This window comes from Nycticebus coucang, chromosome 3 (genome assembly GCF_027406575.1).
Source record: "Nycticebus coucang isolate mNycCou1 chromosome 3, mNycCou1.pri, whole genome shotgun sequence".
NCBI lineage: Eukaryota > Metazoa > Chordata > Mammalia > Primates > Lorisidae > Nycticebus > Nycticebus coucang.
The window spans coordinates 30,926,042-30,948,143 of NC_069782.1; the positions used below are offsets into that span (position 1 = coordinate 30,926,042).

Here is a 22,102-nt window from a genome sequence, read left to right on the forward strand (position 1 = left end):
ATCCAAACAGAAAATGTATTTTTGAAGGCTCCCAGTTTTTCAATATGTTTATTTCTTAAATTTGTATTATTTGTGGACTTGGTAGCTAGGCGGGAGGAAAACAACTCTGAGCTACACTCTGAATCCTCCTAGAGGACCCTCTCTTGACTTTCAATTTCTTTCACTGTAGACAAATACTTTATTAAATTTTTTTTTTAAAAGGCAAAGAATCTCTCTCTAAAGGACAACTGAAAATGAAGGAAGGCTGTGAAGGAGCTCTTTAGTGTAGAAAATTACAAGAAATCAAGGATTTGGAATCTGAGGTCTTTAGAAGATCATTTCAACAGTGCAATGGAGGAAGCTTTTCACGCCATATTGATCTGAGGCCTCTAAACTTAAGATGATAGGATTATCTATTACATAGAGAAGTAAAACTAGGGGGATTAATGGAATGTAAATTATTTCCACCCCCATTATCCTGATCCTTTTACATAATAGTTAAAAATATGTATTCCTCAGTCATGCCTATGTAATCAGGATCTCCAAGGGAAATCTCTTGGGTATCTGTATTTTCTAAAGTTACTTAATTATCAACATTAAGTTGATCAACAGCCAACTTTAAAAATCCTTATGTTATTTCAAAATTGGAATTATGGTCAACCTTAACTAGAGAAACAAAAATAAAAGACCTAAAAACTACAAAAATATCTCAAACAAAAAATCTTTGCCAAACTTAGTATAACGTGTTACCCAATTTTCTTCTTAGAAGGATTTTCTGTTGACATTAAGGTAATTCTTGTGCAAAGGAAGAAATTGGGCCTGGGTTGGAATATGATAGGTTTGGGTGAGTATTCAGAAAATATTTAGTCTACAGGAGGGAAGCTTAGAAGCATAACTAGAGTTTTCAATATTGAAATAATTATCATGAAAACATCTTTGTGGTTTATGAATAAGTCATCTACAACTTGTATTTTAAAACCCCAGAGCTATTTTCTGAAATTCCCTTCTGAAGCTTAAGGGAACCCATATAACTCTGGAAAATGTGTATCATCTGAAAGTATGTTAACTACATAATCTTAAGCCTCAATAATGTCCTTACAAATATAATAGAGGAAGGATATGGGAAATGTCAGGTACATATCACATTTCAAGACCAAAACTTTCAACACTAAAATAATGAGTACATATACCATTTGCCGTTAGAAGTCCGTTTGTTTTAAGTGGAACTTATTTTCTAATGAGTCAACATTATGTCATTGCTAAAACATGTCACATGGTTTTGGTCTACAAAAACACACATAGGATTATTTAAATCCTCAAAACTTTATGAGGATATGCCTACTGGACTCCTAAGAAAGTGTTGACTTGTACATAAGTTAAGTCAGAAATATATTTAATCTTAAATGTTACTTTCAAGTAACATTTAGAGTAATTTAGCTCCTTGGGAAATGATGTGTTCTGAGCCGTCCCAAAGTTAATCCAAAGAAAAGGAGGTTTATTTATAACTTGGAATATCTCTACAGACCTATTCTTGAATTCAGTCACAGAGAACCAGTCAATTTTCCGAAGTATAGGTTTCCCCCTTCATTTAAACCTTTATAAAAACTTCCCTCTGCCTGGAATTGCCTGGACATTTTTTTTCCTCTGGCTAACATCAGTCTGTCCTTTGCTCTAAAGCTGTATTTTAGTCTTCACTTCTCTGATAACCCAGGGCTGGGTATGATGCTGTTGCTGTACTATCCCATACTACCATGTTCTTCCTCCTGGGGAAACATTCATCACATGGAATAGTAACTGCAGCTTTATTTGCATCTCTTTCACGTAGTCTATGTGTTTCTTGAGGTCAGGAGTTGTTTTCTAGTGCAAACTGGTGCCTAAGTCTTTATAGATATTTATGTATGGAACACTGAATAAATGATGGGGGTTTCCATGAAGGGGCAAAAATCAGAGTTAAAGAAAAGTTTTATGTTTACTTTATAGGTTTGTATTGATTTTAATTTGAATTGCTACAGAAGTTATAAGGGAGTATTTCAAATATGGCCTTTTTATTATTAAATCATAGCTGTGTACAATAATGTGATCATGGGGCACCATACACTGGTTTTATAGACCATTTGATATATTTTCATCACACTGGTTAACATAGCCTTCCTGGCATTTTCTTAGTTATTGTGTTAAGACAATTATATTCTACATTTACTAAGTTTCACACGTACCCTTGTAAGATGCACCATAGGTGTAATCCCACTAATCACCCTCCCTCCGCCCATCCTCCCCTTTCCCCATATTCTTAGGTTATAACTGGGTTATAGCTTTCATATGAAAGCCATAAATTAGTTTCATAGTAGAGCTGAGTACATTGGATACTTTTTCTTCCATTTTTGAGATACTTTACTAAGAAGAATATGTTCCAGCTCCATCCATGTAAACATGAAAGAGGTAAAGTCTCCATCTTTCTTTATGGCTGCATAATATTCCATGGTGTACGTATACCACAATTTATTAATCCATTTGTGGATCGATGGGCACTTGAGCTTTTTCCACGACTTAGCAATTATGAATTGGGCTGCAATATACACTCTGGTACAAATATCTTTATTATAATGTGATTTTTGGTCTTCTGGGTATATACCTAGTAGAGGAATTATAGGATTGAATGGCAGATCTATTTTTAGATCTCTATGTGTTCTACAAACATCTTTCCAAAAGGAATGTATTAATTTGCATTCCCACCAGCAGTGTAGAAGTGTTCCCTTTTCTCCACATCCACGCCAACATCTCTGGTCTTGGGATTTTGTAATATGGGCTAATCTTACTGGAGTTAGATGATATCTCAAAGTAGTTTTGATTTGCATTTCTCTGATGATTAAGGATGATGAGCATTTTTTCATGTGTCTGTAGGCTGTGCGCCTGTCTTCTTCAGAGAAGTTTCTCTTCGAGTCCCTTACCCAGCCTGAGATGGGATCACTTGTTCATTTTTTGCTTATATGTTTGAGTTCTCTGTGGATTCTGGTTATTAAACCTTTGTTGGAGACATAACCTGCAAATATCTTCTCCCATTCTAAGAGCTGTCTGCTTGCTTTAATTACTGTGTTCCTGGATGTACAGAAGCTTTTTCGTTTGATCAGGTCCCAGTAGTGTATTTTTGAAGCTGCTTCAATTGCCCAGGGGTCCTCCTCATAAAATATTTGCCCAGACCGATTTCTTCAAGAGTTTTCCCTGCACTCTCTTCTAGTATTTTTATAGTTTCATGTCTTAAGTTTAAATCTTTAATCCAGTGAGAGTCTATCTTAGTTAATGGTGAAAGGTGTGGGTCATGTTTCAGTCTTCTACAGGTTGCCAGCCAGTTCACCCAGTACCATTTGTTAAATAGGGAATCTTTTCCCCACTGAATGTTTTTAATTGGCTTGTCAAAGATCAAATAATGGTAAGTAGCTGGATTCATCTCTTGGTTCTCTATTCTGTTCCAGACATCTACTTCTCTGTTTTTGTGCCAGTACCATGCTGTTTTGATCACTATTGATTTATAGTATAGTCTGAGGTCTGGTAGCGTGATTCCTCCTGCTTTGTTTTTATTTCTGAGTAATGTCTTGGCTATTTGAGTTTTTTTCTGATTCCATATAAAACGAAGTATTATTTTTTCAAGATCTTGAAAGTATGACAGTGGAGCTTTAATAGGGATTGCATTAAAATTGTATATTGCTTTGGGTAATATGGACATTTTAACAATGTTGATTCTTCCCAGCCATGAGCATGGTATGGTTTTTTCCATTTGTTAACATTTTTAGCTATTTCTTTTCTTAGAGTTTCATAGTTCTCTTTATAAAGGTCTTTCACGTCCTTTGTTAGATAAACTCCCAAATATTTCATCTTCTTTGGCCCTACTGTAAATGGAAAAGAGTCCTTAACTCTTTTTTCAGCTTGACTATTGTTGGTATATATAAAGGCTACCAATTTATGAATGTTGATTTTGTAACCTGAGACGCTGCTGTATTCCTTGATCACTTCTAAGGGTTTTGTAGTAGAATTCCTGGTGTTTTCCAGATATACAATCATATCATCTGCAAAGAGGGAAAGTTTGATCTCTTCTGACGCTATATGGATACCCTTGATCACCTTTTCTTTCCTAATTGCAATGGCTAAAACTTCTATTACAATGTTAAAGAGCAGTGGAGACAATGGGCACCTTGTCTGGTTCCTGATCTGAGTGGAAATGATATTATGGCCTTTTGATATACTGGACTAAAGAATAAACCTCCACGTCTCTCTGACCTTCCCTTTTCAACACGGGGAGTGATTCTCTCTAGAATTGTCTTATCTGACCAAGGAAAATTATCTCTAAGAAAAAAAAAAAAAGCAATTGTCTTAAGACAGTTTTCTCTAGAAATTTTATCAAATAACCAGGAAAGATGAATGACCAGAAAAGTGACTGAAAGTCACTCATCATCAGGTCCAGATAGACTTTTCATCTATTCTCAGGGGGCAGATCTAATGAATCCAGGAGACTTTACACACTAAGGTGAGCTTTTCCAAGGTGCAGTTCTGCCCCTCACCTTCCTTTAATTTATTGGCCTTCTTCAGTTTTCTAAGAAAATGATTTACAAGATAATGTCTGCCTCTGAGAACTATTCATTCCCCCTGAAAATCATTTACTGGTCCTCAAAATTGTCAGATTTTTCCCATTTTTTATTCTTGTACGAGAAGGGTATATAAGCATCTGCACATGACTGAGTTACTGGGTAACCCTGTCTTGTGAGTTTCTCCCACGAACATTAATAAATTTGTATATATTGTTCTCCTATTCATCTTCTTATCATAAGATCAGTTTCAGCAAACCTTCAGGGCATAAACAGAATGTTTTCCCTCTTTTCCCCTACTCTTGACTGTGTTGTAATTGTATATTCCAAGTACATTCCAATGTAACCTCTTTAGGGCAAAACATCATCTTTATTTATTGCTTAGACTAATACTGGTGTATTTCATTTGGACGTCCCACCTCCCATTCTCATTCCACTACTTTCAGTCATTAGCATCACAAAGACCTTGAACAAAAATCCAAAATCCATAGTATGCCCCCGACACCTCACATAAACCAGTCACCATTACATGTCCATTCACCATTTCCATGCCACTCAACCACTTTTACTGTCTCATGACCATTCAAAAATTCTGCATTGAAATGCCTGCATTGAACACCTTTCCTCTACTTCCTTACCTTTTCCTATCCAGCTTAAATATTATTTTATACAAGAGGGAGGCTTGTCCTGCTTTATAAAATTTCTTGTATTTATATAAGTATTATATTCCCTTTTGCTGCTTTTTTATTACTTTGTTTTATAACATTTAAAAATAACTTGTCATTCTTATTGGGTTTCACACCTTTTTAAATGTAAACATTAGCCTGAATATTAAGCACCCATTGATGAATATTAGTCTAGTTTGTATGTATGGGTTTATAAAAATCAATCACTACATGATTACAATGTTCTAGCAATTTTATTTATCAATTCGATACCCTTAATATCCCCATGATGGATGTAATTAACTCTATCTTACAAATGTTAGGAATGAAGTTTAGAGTTTATATACATGGAGGAAATAGCTGCAAAGCCAACAATAAAAGAGACAGAGTGGCGATTCTCACCTCAGGGAACTTGCTATTGCTACACTACGCACGGTGTTCCTGTGAACCTTTCAGAGATGCTGAAAGGATCTCTGTGATGGTAACAACAACTAAGACTGACTGAATGCTCACTCTATTGAAAGAATTATTCCAAGAAGTTTACATGTATTCACCAGTGAATCTCACAAAGAAAGTTTTATGAGATAGGCACATGACAATTCTTGTTTTAAAGATAAATAAACTGAGGCTAAGTGAATTGCCTTTGATCACACAACAAAGTGTTGTTGGATTATCTTCTTGTACTTCCTTATGTTCATATTTCAAATGCTATATTATACTTCTTCATATTTCACTTGAATTAAATCCAGGGCTATGTGTAATCATTATATATCATTACATATATCATTATATATAAACGCAGACAAACATATATATGCATAAATCTAAAGCATCTGACAGAAGTGCGTCACACTCAGTGGCATTCACCTGTTCTGAGAGCTTTAGAAGACATGCTGGACGGACTTCTAGGTTTCAACCCAGAACTTTGAAACAAAACTGTAAGTGTCATAAAAAAAAACTATATTAAAAAAAAAAACTGTAGCGTCAAAACTACAAGTGGCATTTTTTCTTTTCCTTTACTTGCCTTTCCCATATCAGCATTTTATCTCCTATGTTTGAATGGTTCATTTATTAAGACAAGAGAGTTTGGACCTAAAAAAAAAGCATTAAAAGAAAAAAGCTATTTTAAATTCTTTAGTACTTAAGATAGGATCCATAATAATTCTGTCATAGCATGGAATTTTCAAAAGTTAATTTATTATTGTGATTCACTTAAAAAAGCTAGATGTTCACACACACACACACACACACACACACACACACAAATGCTGAGACAATCCACCCTTGTGGTCAAAACACAACATTAGTAAGATGTCAATGATGTCAACTTCTCCTCAGATGATCTGTAAAATCAGCGTGATCAGTCTCACTGATATGATAATGATATCATTTCTGATACAGAAAAAATGTATATAAAATATATCTGAAAAACTAGACAATCGAGAATAGCAAGAAATATTTTAGAAAAATATTTTGTTCATTCAACAAATACGCATCGAGGCCTACTCAGTGTCAAGTCTAAGGGACAGGCTTGTTCTTGTGGAAGTGACATACTAGAATCTCAAAGTTAGAAAATAGTTGGCTAAGAAATGAACCCACTAAAATAGCTTCTAAGAGTGGTAAATGATTCAAAACTATTAAAATTATAGAGAATAACTAGACAAGGAGCTTGGAGACCACCCCAGGGTGGGAGGTTAGGAAACCTCACTGAGGAAGCTGAGACCTAAGTTACAAGAAGCCAACCATGGGCAGTGCCTGTGGCTCAAGGAGTAGGGCGCCGGCCCCATATGCCGGGGAGGTAGGGGGTTCAAACCCAGCCCTGGCCAAAAACCGCAAAAAAAAAAAAAAAAAAAAGAAGAAGCCAACTGTAATGTGGCTGAGGGCAGCAGTTCTCTGTGATGACTCATGAATCTTGAGGAAATCTATCCCATAAAAATTATTTTTATAATGATAGTAAGTTGTCATTTGCATTTTTCACTTTAATTCTCTTCAAAGTGAACAATGGCATTTTTCAGAAGCTACATCTGATGATGTCATTGTTCTTAATAGCTAATAAAATATCTGCTTATGAATTCTGGTATTTTCTAGAATTTTCTATAATGGTGGCATTAGACTACAAACCTGTTTTTAGAGATTACCTCGATTTACTTTTGGTAGCACTCTTGTCTTTCTAACTACTTAGTTTATGCCTGTTATTGATTTTGTGCACTAGTTATTATCCAATAAATTATTATTTATTATAATAATAATTATTGTAATTTGCTATAATCACTGCAAATTTATTTTGCAATATCTTTATTTTTTCAAAAATTTTAACCTTTGAAATTTTATGTAATGTTACTTATATTTTGAATTAATATTTTATTCATTTATTGAATTAATGATAAATAAAAGTTATAATATGTTCTTTGTATATAGATGGACAATTGTCTTTACGGCAAAAATTGATATATCAAGGAGTTCTCTGAATCATGAAAGGAGGACTCTACTCACAAAAAAGTAGGTGAAAATGGAAATAACAGAAAGATTATGAAAGTTATATTTATGTTGAAGTTATAGATGTTAACACTTTAACTTATTTTGTCTTATACAGCAGAACATTTAAAATAGATTTAGGGTAACATTGAGTTGTGGCATGATTTAGAGACCAATTATCGAGATTTTAAAGAAAAATGAACTAAACATTCAACTGTATATATGATGAACTCTAAAAGCAAAAGATTGTTTACTATGTGGAACATATTGAATGGTCTGAGAAGTGCTCACAAAAGCTGAGGACCTAAGCTGGCATTGCTGACAGCTTACTAGATGAAAAGTCAGTAAAATAAATCAGAGTGAACCACTTTCATGATCTGTTAATTTATCACAATAAGTATTATCCAAAACCTGAAGTTTGAGCTAACATCGTATCTGCAGAATTGTATTTTGTCTTAGAAATGAACAAATCTAGAGACAACTCTGGCTGAAGTAACCGCTTTTTTTTTTTTTTAATGGAACATAATTTTTAATTAAAAGTGTAACTGAATACAAATTACGATTTTTTAGATATTTGGTAAATATATTCTCAGGAAACAAAGTAAAGTGTGTCTTTTTTTTTTTTTTTTTGTAGAGACAGAGTCTCACTCTATGGCCCTCGGTAGAGTGCCGTGGCCTCACACAGCTCACAGCAACCTCCAACTCCTGGGCCCAAGCGATTCTCTTGCCTCAGTCTCCGGAGCAGCTGGGACTACAGGCGCCCGCCACAACGCCCGGCCATTTCTTGGTTGCAGTTTGGCCGGGGCGGGGTTTGATCCCGCCACCCTCCGTATATGGGGCCGGCGCCCTACCGACTGAGCCACAGGCGCCGCCCCAGTAAAGTGTGTCTTTTAGTTCAAGGAAAACAATTGACAATAGTTGACAAAACCTGAACTTACAAGAAAATATCAGAATTTTGGAAACTACATTAGAAAATGTTCCTTGATATGATTTCAGTTTCACATTGAAACTAATCTTTATTTTTTGTTAAAGAAAGGCAGCTGAAATTACCTAAAAATGCTATTACTATACTTTTTTTCAATTTGATATCTATGTGTGGTGAGATTTCCCTTGTATTCAACCAAAGCAACATATCATACCATATTGAACTGAACGGCAGACGTAAAAATCCAGCTCACTTGTATTAATTAACACATTAAATAGATTTGAAAACATATAAGGCAATATCATCCCTATTACTATGTATTTATTTATTTTTTTTTTGTAGAGACAGAGTTTCACTTTATTGCCCTCGGTAGAGTGCCGGGGCATCACACGGCTCACAGCAACCTCCAACTCCTGGGCTTAGGCGATTCTCCTGCTTCAGCCTCCGGAGCAGCTGGGACTACAGGCGCCTGCCACAATGCCCGGCTATTTTTTTTTTTGTTGTTGTTGCAGTTTGGCCGGGGCTGGGTTTGAACCCACCACCCTCAGCATATGGGGCCGGCGCCCTACTCACTGAGCCACAGGCGCCACCTGCTATGTATTTTTAAATATAGGTATTTTCATAAAAAAAATGTTATTTAGATTAACATGAAACGGTTCCATTATTATCTTAATGAATTACTTAAATACTTAAAATATTTCTCAGTATTAATTCTGAATGTGGTAAATAGTGAGAGATGGACCCTACATATATCTTTAGGATCCTCAAAATATCAATAATTTCTTAAGAATATAAAGAATCCGAAGGGGCGAGAGCAATTGGTGGGAGGAGAGAGGGCATTTGGTGGGAATCTCATCTAATGTGTGCCATGAAAGGCTTTGTTTCAAAATAACTAAGAGTAAATTTTAAATGTCTTAACACAAAATACAAGTAAGTGAGGTGATGGCAATGTTAATCAGTTTAATTTAAGAATTCTACTTTGTATATCAAATCATCACATTGTACCCCATAAATGTATACAGTTGTGATTTTAATTAAACATTAAATTAAAAAATAAAATATATCTTTAAAAAAAGAATCAATCATATAATAATTAACTGACTTGGTTAAGGGTTCAGGAGTGAGCCTTTCTTCCTCCCCACCACAAAAAAGAATATAAAGAATCCAGTGAACAAAAATGTTCCACAACTGCTGATCTGTGGGAAAAGCTTCTGAGTCAGAGAGAACAGCAGTTTAAGGCCCTGACAGAGGAACAACTTGGCGTATCCGAGGGCCAGGGTGAGCGCCAGAAAGGCCAGACCAGAGCATAAGGGAAAGAAGAAGGAAAGAAAATGACAGCAGGGAGTTTAGCCATGGGCAGGTCCGTAAAGGCCCTATAGGCCTACAATTAAAGAATAAAGCAGGGATGATGACACTACTGGATACTATTAAGGAAATAAAACATTCAAGAGCTCACAGGAATTCTCCACTTGATCATATTCAAACTTCAGGAAGGAATGGTGAAATTCTTATATACCATTGATGGCAGTGATACCCGAACAAAATTTTGAAGGTAATTAGGCAGTAGCTACACCATCTTAGCAAGTGTTCTCTTTTCTTCAGAAATCTCACTTACTTTTGGAATTTTCCTTAAGCCACTCTGCATACGATTTGTTTGATAACATGTTTTTGTTATAAGGAAAGAGGATTCATTTCTCCCTAAAACAAATTTATGACTCTCTCCTTGCCTAAGTGAAGCAAGCGTCTTAGTGCTGAGCTATTTAAGGTATCTCATAGGTTGTCATAAAAATGGAAATGAAATGCCATTGCGTGTACAGGACATGTCCAAAATATCTCAAGAAAATCTAAACAGCAATGACTCCTAGAGAGTGTGATTGGAGAGACAGTTGAGGGAAGGATACTTTTATATTTAGCCTGATATCTTGCTATGCTGGTAAATGTTTTAGCAAATTGTACCATTCATGTATGTTTATTCTAATGAAAACATAAGAATAAAAATATGCAGCAAACCATATCACTGATAATTCTAAAAATATATTTGTCATGTAAGATAGCAAGAAAAATGAAGGCAATTATAGAATAAGTTTAAAAATATACATCCATATGAGCATAAGGAACTGCGGAGATGAAAGATTGCTTCATGGCTCATAAACAATATTAAAATTCAGAGTGATAATGAGATTGAGGTGGGGAAGAAGAATAAAACTTTTTATTGTCTTATTTGAAAGTATAAACCACTTAATCAAGAGGTGTTTTTATTTAAATGTGTCCATTGAGATAAACAGAGTGGACAGAGCCCTGTTCAATTCAAAGAATAAAATTCCATTGTATGTGATACTGCTTTGTAAATTATAGGAGAAAGCAAGGGTTCCACAATAAAAATTAGCAACTACGTTATGAAACATTGACATAATAGAATTTCATGTGTCAAATAAAAGTGACATTAGAAAATAACATTTAATGATATAGAAAAGTATCCACAACTTAAAGGTGATATGAAAGTGGGTATAAAACTATAAGCATAATCTTATCTTTATGTGAAAACCAAAATGTCCATGTGTTTATGTTTGTACCCACTCACACATTAAGGAAAAACACAAAAAGATGGTTATTTCTGGGCTCACCATTTACTTTCTGCTTTTCTCCCACAAGTATTCTCCAAAAAAGGCTAGCATTTTTCTTTTTTTTTTTTTTTTTACTCCTGTAAGTCAAGGTCTGGGTTCAGAACAAGGTTGGTAAAATAATGATAACTTTCCTCGTTATTCTTGCTGGTTTTAGAGAACAGAGGGACTCCAGCAGGCTGGAGGGGGACAACTCAGTCATTTAAACCTGTGTTCTGATGGAACACATTCAGCCCTCAACACCTGTTACCATAAATGATGCAAGTCCCCATTTGTCACGGTGAAAAGTTCACCCTTCACCCCAAAGTTCTGAAATGTGGATGTGGCGATGTGTGTGCGTGTGAGTGTGTGATACACAATGAAGAAACTACTGCTCAGTTCACATTTGACTTAAAAATATCTATTGCCCAGTTAATATTGAAGCTTTTTCTCAATTCGTAATGCTATTGATTTTGATAATAATATTGCTTATAAAATATTTTAAGCCGATTGAATTAACCACCTTGTCTCAACTTTACTCTGTCCATCCTCTTTCCAATAAATGAAGGTGTTTCCTGGTTTCATTCCTATATTTACTTGACAGGTGACTTAGGTTTTCGAAGTCTCCATTTCTACTTCTGAAAATAAATGTATAAGTTTTTAAAATATGAGATTTAAAGTAAGAAATGTGAATATTTTGAGAATAAAGCATAGAATAGATTAGAAACACCATAAACATTAATTTCATTTCTTTCTAATAGACCCTGGCAATATATTTTGAAATGTGCAAGTTATTCAATTATTGGTCTCATAGAACTGATTTTATTAAAAATTATAGGTTGACAATATTAGCTTCACAAGGAGCTAAATTCAATTAGTTCTTTAAAATTTGTTATAGATTACCACACATTTACTGCTTTATAAAGAAAATCTTAAGGAATAGATAGGTGTAATTTTTCAAACATGATCTCAGATTATAGAACTCGAGGCACTCAAAACTGATACTTAATAATTGTTTTGACAACTTGCATATAACAAGATCACTATTTTGTCTTTTATGTTCTTGTTTCCTTTTAAGTTTATTTCCTTTATTAAAAAACTGATGTCTCTCCACTTTCTTAAAACAATAATAGTAAAAAATACTATACTTACGAATCATCTTACAATTTTGTGAATTGTTCTCAAGAAGGTTACTTTTTATTTTTCAAGATTTTTTTTAATAACAATAACATTGTTTAAGACAAGGACTAGAAAAAAACCTCATAAGAACGAACGAATATAAATACATTCGGAAAAGGAATCAGACAATTGCTACATTGAAATATTAAGCAATAACAATAATAATAATAATGCAAAGAAAGTAACATTCACATTGTCAAACAAGAGTATGTCTATTATAGAATGCTTTGACTCTGAGATTCAGTATGGAGATTCAAGATTTCTTTTAAAAAAATAAAATATTCAAACTGTCTTCTCAGGCAAACACAGCATTAGTATTAACTTTGCAGAGGTCTCACTGCTAAGAGGTGATATTGTTATCTTAAAAGGGAAAAAGATTACAATGTGGCAACTTAACATTGAAATGTCTGCTTGAAAGAGTCCTTTGAAACATGAAGAAATAAACCTTTTGGAGAACAAAAACCTCAGTAATACATCTGATAAAAATCACAAAATAAAATAGACAAGGACCCCAATAAATCTCTCCTTTGCTGAAAGCATGCATCAGGAACTGACAATGAAAGAAATTTCAAACCAGGCAAATGGGAGATCACAGCTTTGAATAACTCTTATATTTAGAAAAAAAAAAATCACTAACATGCACTGAAAGAATGAAATATTATTGCCTTGTGATATTCTTAGTAGACCTTTTTTCTCTGTTCTTTTATATTTTTTGGCATTAAGCTATAGAATGCTATTTCTAAGTAAGGTTTTGGGTGAATTACTAAATGAAACTCACAAAAATAAGAAACAGGCAAGCCATTGCTGATTGGTTCCAGACCTGAATAACATAAAAAGAGTCCTCTTAGCATAGAAGTAAACTGAAAATATTGACATTTTCCATCTGTAATCAGGTGTATATGAAGCATTTTTGTATTTCAGAAACTAATGTAGGTTATTCTCATGGCTAAAAATTAAATTAGTCCAAGTAAATCAATATAAATTCCAAGAATGAGGGGCAAACAAATTCAATTCCTTCAAATCTGCTTATTTGCATTTTCCTCAGATTATTTGTTCTGTATATAATTTACGACACTTTTAGATGAACATGACAGTTGGCTGAATGAATTGCACTTAATTGTTGCCACAGCCCCAGAAGTAAAGAGATCTGTGAGAGAAATGTTCTCACGGCAGCAGCCTTATTTAGAGTTGGACTCGATTCTGGGTTAAAAGCTATGGTATTTGAGCTAGTTAAACATGTCTCTCTCTCCCATTCCATAGGGAATGAGCTGTCCTCGTTCCCCACGTCCACCTGCACTTCGTTAAAGAGCAGTGTATCCGCATGCCACACCACAAGATCCCCACAATGACATAACTCCATTCGGAGACTGGCGTGACTGGGCTGGGTCCCCCCCCACCCCCTTCAGCTCTTGTATCACTAAGAATCTGGCAGTCAGCTCCCTCTTGACAGAGTTTACAGCACATATTGGTGGACTCCTGTCCATAGTGCATCTGCTTTAAGAATTAACGAAAGCAGTGTCAAGACAGAAAGGTAAGTGCTGTTTTAACTGTAGCACTGGGGATGCTGTTTGGGATAGCGTTTGTTGTAACAGGAACAGAAAAAATTCCAGAGCAACGTTGCCAATTGCTATTCAACAGCAAATCCACAATTTTGAGCATTTACTTTCACATTCTGTTTAATGTGCTTTCCATGATTTATGGATTTGAGATACATTTTATGCAATGTATGCTGTAGTGCTTGGCAAAGAAAGTTATAAAAAGTTTCAATGTTAGAATGAAGTAGACACGGTGGAAAAATATGGAAATTAGGATGTTTGTTACTAGTTATGCTAACTAGTTAATATCTGTTAGTGTTGTTGGAATTTAATATTGGAGCGAAGAAAGGTCATTTCAATCAGCATTCAAAATAGTTTACAATAAATGTGTTGTGACAATTTGCTGTAATTTGCAATGACATTCTATGCTGCTATAAGAGAGAACTGAAGGACTTGGACACTTACAGATTACTTGTTTTTATTCTGTTAGTTTTAAAGATTTGTTTTTGGATGTGTGTCGTAAGGAACATGTTTTAGACAAATTCTGGGAAAAGATTTACATCTTGAGAACAGCATTTTCTCTATTGCCACAGGCATTTGAACAAATGAGGGGAAGTACAGTGTGCTTTTGCCTCATAGTGGAGTCATTATATGGTTATAAACTTTCATTGAATTTAGATCCCCTGTTTTACTCTGCCAAAAATATGCAAGCATTTTTTTCCTTACTACTCAATACTCACACTATAGTCACCATGAGGATTTTGGTGTGTACTCAATTTGAAATAGCTTATTAATGAAGAAAGACAAATCTTTATAGTATTAACATCCTAGGAATATGTCATCATGCTCTTTCTAGTGCTATGAAGTTATTGTCACGGCCAAGTTCTGTCAACTAAATGAAATGCCTCTGTCACAATCTCAGGGAATAATTTACCAAGATCTGGCTGCATGCTGTTACATTATGTCAGCAATCAAACTATAACAACTGTTTTTAGTATTTCATCTGATGAACTAGAGCGCCTTATAATCCCAAATTAAAGAAAAGATGCTTTAAGTTTCTAATCCCAAAGATTCTGCTTATCTCAAACCACCTTGATCCAAAAGCTTGTATCATACTTTCATAGGAAGATAGAGTTTGCGTTATCTAAAAAAAACGTGAATCCTTCATATTTCTATTCTCCATCTATCGACTTCACCTGAGCCATAAACTCTTCACTCTAATAAAGTCCAACTCTTAGATAATAATTTTGCTTTCCCTAACTCTGAACTTCCCCAAGAAAAGTGAAATGGGCTTTTTTGAGCTTCATCTTAGATATATGTTAGAAATATGTTAATATGAAAAGATAACTATTACAAGTTATTTTAAATTTATGTTCTCAATTGAATCTTTTCCTAGATGATTCCTACTGCTAGTGTTAAATATAGACATTTCCTTTATTCTCACCTCTCTTCCATCTGCTTTCTGTGAGGCCACTAAAATCTGGATAAACAAACACTGTCACCTTAACTTTTGCATGAGAAGGAAGGGAACTTGTGATTTACTGAGAGAGACTATTACTTTGATTCAAAACTTGGAAAGAATATCTTTCTCTACCTGTTGGATATCTTTCTAGATTTAAAAGTTCTTAGAATGTGTGTGACATTTCCCTGATTAATACATACAGTTTTGCTAAAACTAGTTTACTAAATATTAGTTACAGTTAGTAACTAAATGTTTCTAAATATTAGTTACAGTTCTAAACATTAGAACACAGTTTTGCAGTGTTCTTAAAAGAATGGAATGTTAAAGCAATCTTGAAATGATATGCACGCACACTAGCACCAAGAATTCTATTCCCTTTCCTGGGAACCAACAATAACCAGATACTTTTAAAGACATGTATTCCCCTCTTCTCCCCCACATATGGTAAGAACAGCTTTCCTTCAGGCAAAACCACAGATTGCCCAAGTTCCCAGTAAAGCTCTTAATGAGACATCTTGATGATGTCAAATGGCAGGGTAGAGTGTACAGCTTACAACCGTCTTCTCATTTTCATTTCTTCTGGTTTTGAGGGATGTTCTGAGCAGTGGTCTAATATAGAGGTCAGCGAGCACCACCCGGAAACCTCTTGCAGGAAAGCATTTAATCAAAAAGGAGCTAAGCGACTCAGTGAAACAATTAGACCCGGCTCTCCCAGAAGGGGGCTCATGTGTATGCAGTCTAAGCTGAATCCTGTTCACCCCAAAGTTGTAAACAGACACCTTCATCCTCAAAATATAAACGAAAATTAAAAGATACCATTATATACACTCAAAAAAAGGTGACAAAATAACAAAGTGCACATTTACTAATGCATTTAGTGTTGCAGATTTAATTTATTTTCTTCTTTTGTGGGGGGAAGTCTACCATTTTATAGTAACAAATGTTCCCTCTTTATTTAGGGTTCAAACCATTTGCCAAAAATGAATCTGGGTGCATTTGCTCTCTGTTTGGCTTTAATTGGGGGTGCCAGTGGCCAGTACTATGATTATGATGTTCCCATGTCCATCTATGGGCTGTCATCGCCAAACTGTGCACCAGAATGCAACTGCCCGGAAAGCTACCCCTCTGCCATGTACTGTGACGAACTGAAACTGAAAAGTATGCCGATGGTGCCCCCCGGGATCAAGTACCTTTACCTGAGGAATAACCAGATTGACCATATTGATGACAAGGCCTTTGAGAATGTCACTGATCTGCAGTGGCTCATCCTAGACCACAACCTCCTAGAAAACTCCAAGATAAAAGGGAGAGTTTTCTCGAAGTTGAAACAGCTGAAGAAGCTTCATATAAACTACAACAACCTGACAGAGTCTGTGGGCCCCCTTCCCAAGTCTCTGGAGGATCTGCAGCTTACTAATAACAAGATCACAAAGCTGGGCTCCTTTGAGGGACTGCTAAATCTGACCTTCATCCATCTTCAACACAATCTGCTAAGGGATGAAGCGATTTCAGCTGCTTTCAGAGGACTTAAATCTCTGGAGTACCTCGATTTGAGCTTCAATCAGATGACTAAACTGCCTTCTGGCCTCCCAGTGTCTCTTCTCACTCTCTACTTAGACAACAATAAGATTAACAACATCCCCGATGAGTATTTCAAGCGCTTTAATGGGCTGCAGTATCTGCGTTTATCTCACAATGAACTGGCTGACGGTGGAGTCCCTGGAAATTCTTTCAATGTATCATCCCTGGTTGAGCTGGATCTCTCCTATAATAAACTTAAAAGCATTCCGACTGTCAATGAGAACCTTGAAAACTATTACCTGGAGGTCAATGAACTGGAAAGTAAGTAGAAATTGTGCCTGTGTTTGGTTTATGTATCCTCAACCTTTAAATGCCTGAGCTATGCAACACCAATATTACTCTGGCTCCATTAAAATAATAAATAAAAATGCCAATGAAGTATCCCTCTACTTCAAACATAAAAGAATTCTATCTCAATTATGTGCCCAATATCTAGTCTTTTCTTTGGAGTATCCAGATCAAGAACAATTAAGATCATAAAAATTAATATCTAATTCCTTCAAATTTAATATTCTGTGCTAATTTATCCTTCTGTGTTATCTCTTGATATTTATCTTGTATTCATTGCCCCCTTTATAACAGGTTTTCTGTGTCTTACATTTATTATTTATTTATTTATTTATTTATTTTGAGACAGAGTCTCAAGCTATCACCCTAGGTAGAGTGCTGTGGCATCACAGCTCACAGCAACCTTGAACTCTTGAGCTTAAGCGATTCTCTCGCCTCAACCTCCCAAGTAGCTGGGACTACAGGTGCCCACCACAATGCCTGGCTATTTTTTTTTTTTTTTGGTTGTAGTTATCATCATTGTTGTTTGGGGAAACCGGGCTGGATTCCAACCCACCAGTTCCGCTGTATGAGGCTGGTGCCCTAGCCACTTGAGCTACAGGTGCCAAGCCCTTACATTTATTTTTTAACAAGATCTAGCTTAGGAAGGAAGGAATGATCAAGTTCAGAAGGAGTACAGTTGGCAGGGGCATTCAAATCATCTTCCATAACCCCGGAGATGCCCATAAATTCTTATGGTCTTCCTTGACATGATTACTTGTAGCTCTGATGACCATTCATCTACCTCTGCTTGGAAGTATGTGGTCTTTGTAGTATTCTGATGAGGACTGTGAGAAAAATTAAGGAGGGAAGGAATATGATGAGGGTTTGGAACATCTTTATAAAAAATATGTATGACAAGGGTGGCACCTATGGGTCAGTGAGTAGGGCACTGGTCCCATATACAAGGGTGATGGGTTCAAACCCAGCCCCAGCCAAACTGCAACAAAAAAAATAGCTAGGTGTTGTGGCAGGTGCATGTGGTCCCAGCTACTCGGGAGGCTGAGGCAAGAGAGTCACCTAAGCCCAAGAGCTGGAGGTTGCTGTGAGCTGTGATGCCATGGCACTCTGCTAAGGGTGACAAAGTAAGACTCTGTCTCTAAAAATGTGTATATATATATATATATATATATGTATGTATGACAGGGCCCCTTTTCTTATGTACAACCTTTCTCCTCATCGGATGTTTCCACGGTTTCTTCCTTCCTTCTCCTGCTGCCATGGTTACCTTTTCATTTATGTTCTGGATGGACTTTGACCTGATTCACATAGATTATACACTTACCTGCTCTTTGGAGACTTTCAATTCTAGAAATACAGATTCAGGTGGGAAATTATTTCCCACTAACAGCGTTGACTGAAAAGAAAAGCCATGATTCATGGACAAGTGTTTAAAGTAAAAATCATGTGAGAAGCATCAACTCACATATACAGCAATTATATAGAAAAAATAATCTACCAAAATTAAACATCTTTATCTGCTAAAATATTTTCCTGCCATCCTGAATAAAGATAATGCTATCAGAAAAACTTGCAGCCTTATCCATGTCGCACTTTTATTCTTCCTTATCCACCTTATCCATGTCGTACTTCTTTCTTCCACAGTTTGATGTAACTCCTAGTAGGGTTGTGGTTATGAAGGAGGCCAGGATTGCCAGCTCTGAAGTACCACATGTTCTTTGCTATATCTGGAAAGCATCCAAGGTAACAGTTGGTGCGGCTTGACTGTCACACAACTGTTAAGCTAACAGTTAAACTCCTAGAGTTGTTTCCAGTGGAAAATTCACTATGTGGCAATACGTGATACCACATTTTAAACATGTGTGGTTAAAAAGAAGCATACTCTGAACGACTAAAATGCTAAAGGAGTTTGAGACGTTTCAGGGCTGAAGAAATCCATCAGCATTGGTGGGTGAAGGTTAGCCACACAGCTACTTCTTTCACTGAAACAAAAAAGGATACAGATGCAGGCCCCTTTGGGAGCACACACGTTATGAGTAAAAAGGAAGAACTGGCGTAGAAGGTGGGAAGAGGGGCTTCTAGGAGTGAAGCCGATGGGAACTGAAGGCTAAGTTGAGAGAGAAACCACAATGCCCAGAACACAGTGCATTTGAATAATGGCTCCTTTTCTTCTTTCTTTATCTTTGATGTTGTCAGGTACTCCACAATTTAGGTTAGTTTGCCAGGTAAAAATCATGCATTCCAACTCTCCATGTTCTATTAACTGTCAATAGAGTCCCTTAATATTTTTCTAATATCAAAGAATATATAGACAAAAACAATTTTCCATATTTCAGATTTGTAATTCGAAGCATTCGCCCAATCACAGATCTTCTTAATGTAGAGTAAATTAGAAAAGAAAAAAAAAATTAAAGGTCATCAGTAAATATTTAGGACATGCTGTGCACTGGTACTGTCTGAAGTACTTTATGCTCCTTAGTTAATTTAATCTTCATGCAGCTCAGTGAGATGGGTTTGTTATCTCTAACAGGGAAATCAGATAAGTCCTCCAAGGTCACTCACCTGGTAAGTGGGAGAGGTAGAATCCCAACATCCATCTATGCTCATCCTCTTTCCATTGTTCCATACTTTTTCTGAGGTAGGTACCGTAGAAAAATCCCTGGGATTAAACTACTGAGTTAAGGGGGCAACTTGAAGTAAAAAATTACTGTGTTTGGGTTTGCCCTGAAATTATGATTAATTGGAGTTGGAGAAGGAAACAGAAGGAAAAAACATGACCTTGGGTGATACACATGTCATGATTTGGTTTTGCCTGGAGTTTGTCCTATTTCATAATATAGACTTGAAGAATTTTTAAAATTATTATTGTAACCCAGTGTATTAAAAAATGAATACGATTTTCTATTCTTCAATTTTCAGAGTTTGAGGTAAAGAGCTTCTGTAAGATCCTGGGACCACTGTCCTACTCCAAGATCAAGCATTTGCGTCTGGATGGCAATCGCCTGACGGAAGGCAGTCTGCCTCCTGATATGTACGAGTGTCTACGGGTAGCAAATGAAATCACTGTTAATTAACTTCTGCTAATCCCAGTTATATTGAGGTGTATCCTGGAGGAAAACTGTATGGTTACATTTCTGTGTGTAAGTTTTCATTGTATCCTTTTTGTTGTTGTTGTTGTTGTTGTTACTGTTTATTCCATGAATTTTTAATTCTTAAGGAAAATGTTTTGTAAACATTTACCACTTTTTCTTAAAGAAAAGATGAAAGGCAGGCCTATTTCATCGCAAGAACACACACATACACACAAGTAGAAAACAAACTCAACTCTTTACTTGTAAATTTGGTGTTTTCTGTATCTCTCCTGTCAAATGATGTGCAAAACCTTCTACTCATTGCATGGACATCAAAGTTTATAATCCGTATATCTTAACTTAATGTGTCCAAAACCATGGATTACATATATTTGGATGTTTACTGTCTTGGACAAAATTATCTTGATATCCGAATTTGTTTCTGTTAAAAAATAGGTGATATATTTGGAGACCAATAATTCTGCAAAATATTAGACAAAAATTATAAAGCCACATGCATTTAAAGAAGTATTTTAGCATTAAGAATTTGCATACTTACCTAGTATAATTTTGTTTTCTAGAAGTATTTTTCACTCTAAGTCATGTATGTGTTTCTTTTTGATTATTTGCATGTTATGTTTAATAAGCTAATAGCAAAATAAAACATAGCAAATGGCATCAGTGTTCGACTTTTTGTGAAATTCATATCTCCCCCACATAAAATAAAAGAATAGATTAGGATTAAAAAGATATCTCTAGCCTGTAATATTTTACTAAGGTGGACATGGAATTTTTGATTAAATAATTTGCTTTTAGAATTCATTACAAGGAGTTTATAAACACATCTTATAATACATAATTAGATCTCAAAACTTTCTTAGTTTCTTTATTACCATCCTTGTTTTTATAGATTCATATCCAATAATATTTGATTAAATGAGAAGTCTCTCTAAGATCTCAGCAATCACTTAATGTGATTGTTAAGCAAAAATGGTAGATAACTCCCAGGATTAAAAATGTTAAAATTTTTTGAAAACGATACTTTAAAAATGAATTAATCTTGAAACCAATACATCTGGAACAGAGGTTTTGAGTTTGTAATATGTAATAACACTTTCAGCTTTCTATAATACTGGTACCCACAATTTGACACAATTGAAAGTAGTAGTGCATATAATTTATTAAAAATAACTTTCATCTTACTTAGTTAAAAACAAAAACTATGTTTGAAGCCAAATGTACTTAGAGAACATGGCACACTCATGGAAGCTTCCTAAAAACAATCTCTAATAATAATTAAGTTCTGTTCTTCAAAATATTCTTTGAGTATCTTGATCTACCACAGTTCTCTTCACTACCTATTTCCTATATCATTTTGGTAGCCTGAAATATTCCTTGAGTGGCCACAAATTTGTAGTCTAATGCATATTCATCCCATAAAAGTGAATTTGGAGTCAAACATGTATCTAAAACAGAGTAATATCTCCAAAGCATAATAAACTTTAAGAGATCATTTTTGGTGAACTCTGTTTTATGATAAAATGGGCTGTCATGAAGGGGTCATTATCCTGACTGATTGGAAGATGCCTGAGATCTATGGATTAGATTAGGTACACTGCATTTTTCGTTCTGTCTTTTCTACATTCAAGTAAACTCTTTGAGCTGTGACAGTACCCTTAGGTCATTTCTTGGTGTAAACGTAAGAGATATTTTTTTTCTCAATAAAACTAACTTCCTCTATGTCTAAAACCACCATCAATCTTTG

At 35.3% G+C, this 22,102-nt stretch overlaps 1 protein-coding gene across 1 annotated transcript; it reads left to right on the plus strand.

The window, feature by feature from the left end:
• Nucleotides 1-13,515: 13,515 nt before the first annotated feature.
• LUM (lumican) lies at nucleotides 13,516-21,850 on the plus strand. Its single transcript, XM_053582592.1, has 3 exons — nucleotides 13,516-13,931; nucleotides 16,357-17,239; nucleotides 20,186-21,850. The coding sequence occupies exons 2-3, from the start codon at nucleotides 16,378-16,380 to the stop codon at nucleotides 20,338-20,340; spliced, it is 1,017 nt and encodes a 338-aa protein (XP_053438567.1). The 5' UTR covers nucleotides 13,516-13,931; nucleotides 16,357-16,377; the 3' UTR covers nucleotides 20,341-21,850.
• The last annotated feature ends 252 nt before the right edge of the window (nucleotides 21,851-22,102 follow it).

Bases quoted from the DNA above. Each gene is read 5' to 3' on its own strand.
- LUM (XM_053582592.1), top strand. From the start codon at position 16,378: ATGAATCTGGGTGCATTTGCTCTCTGTTTGGCTTTAATTGGGGGTGCC. The intron at 17,240-20,185 runs GTAAGTAGAAAT...TTCAATTTTCAG, and splicing joins GGAGGTCAATGAACTGGAAA to AGTTTGAGGTAAAGAGCTTC.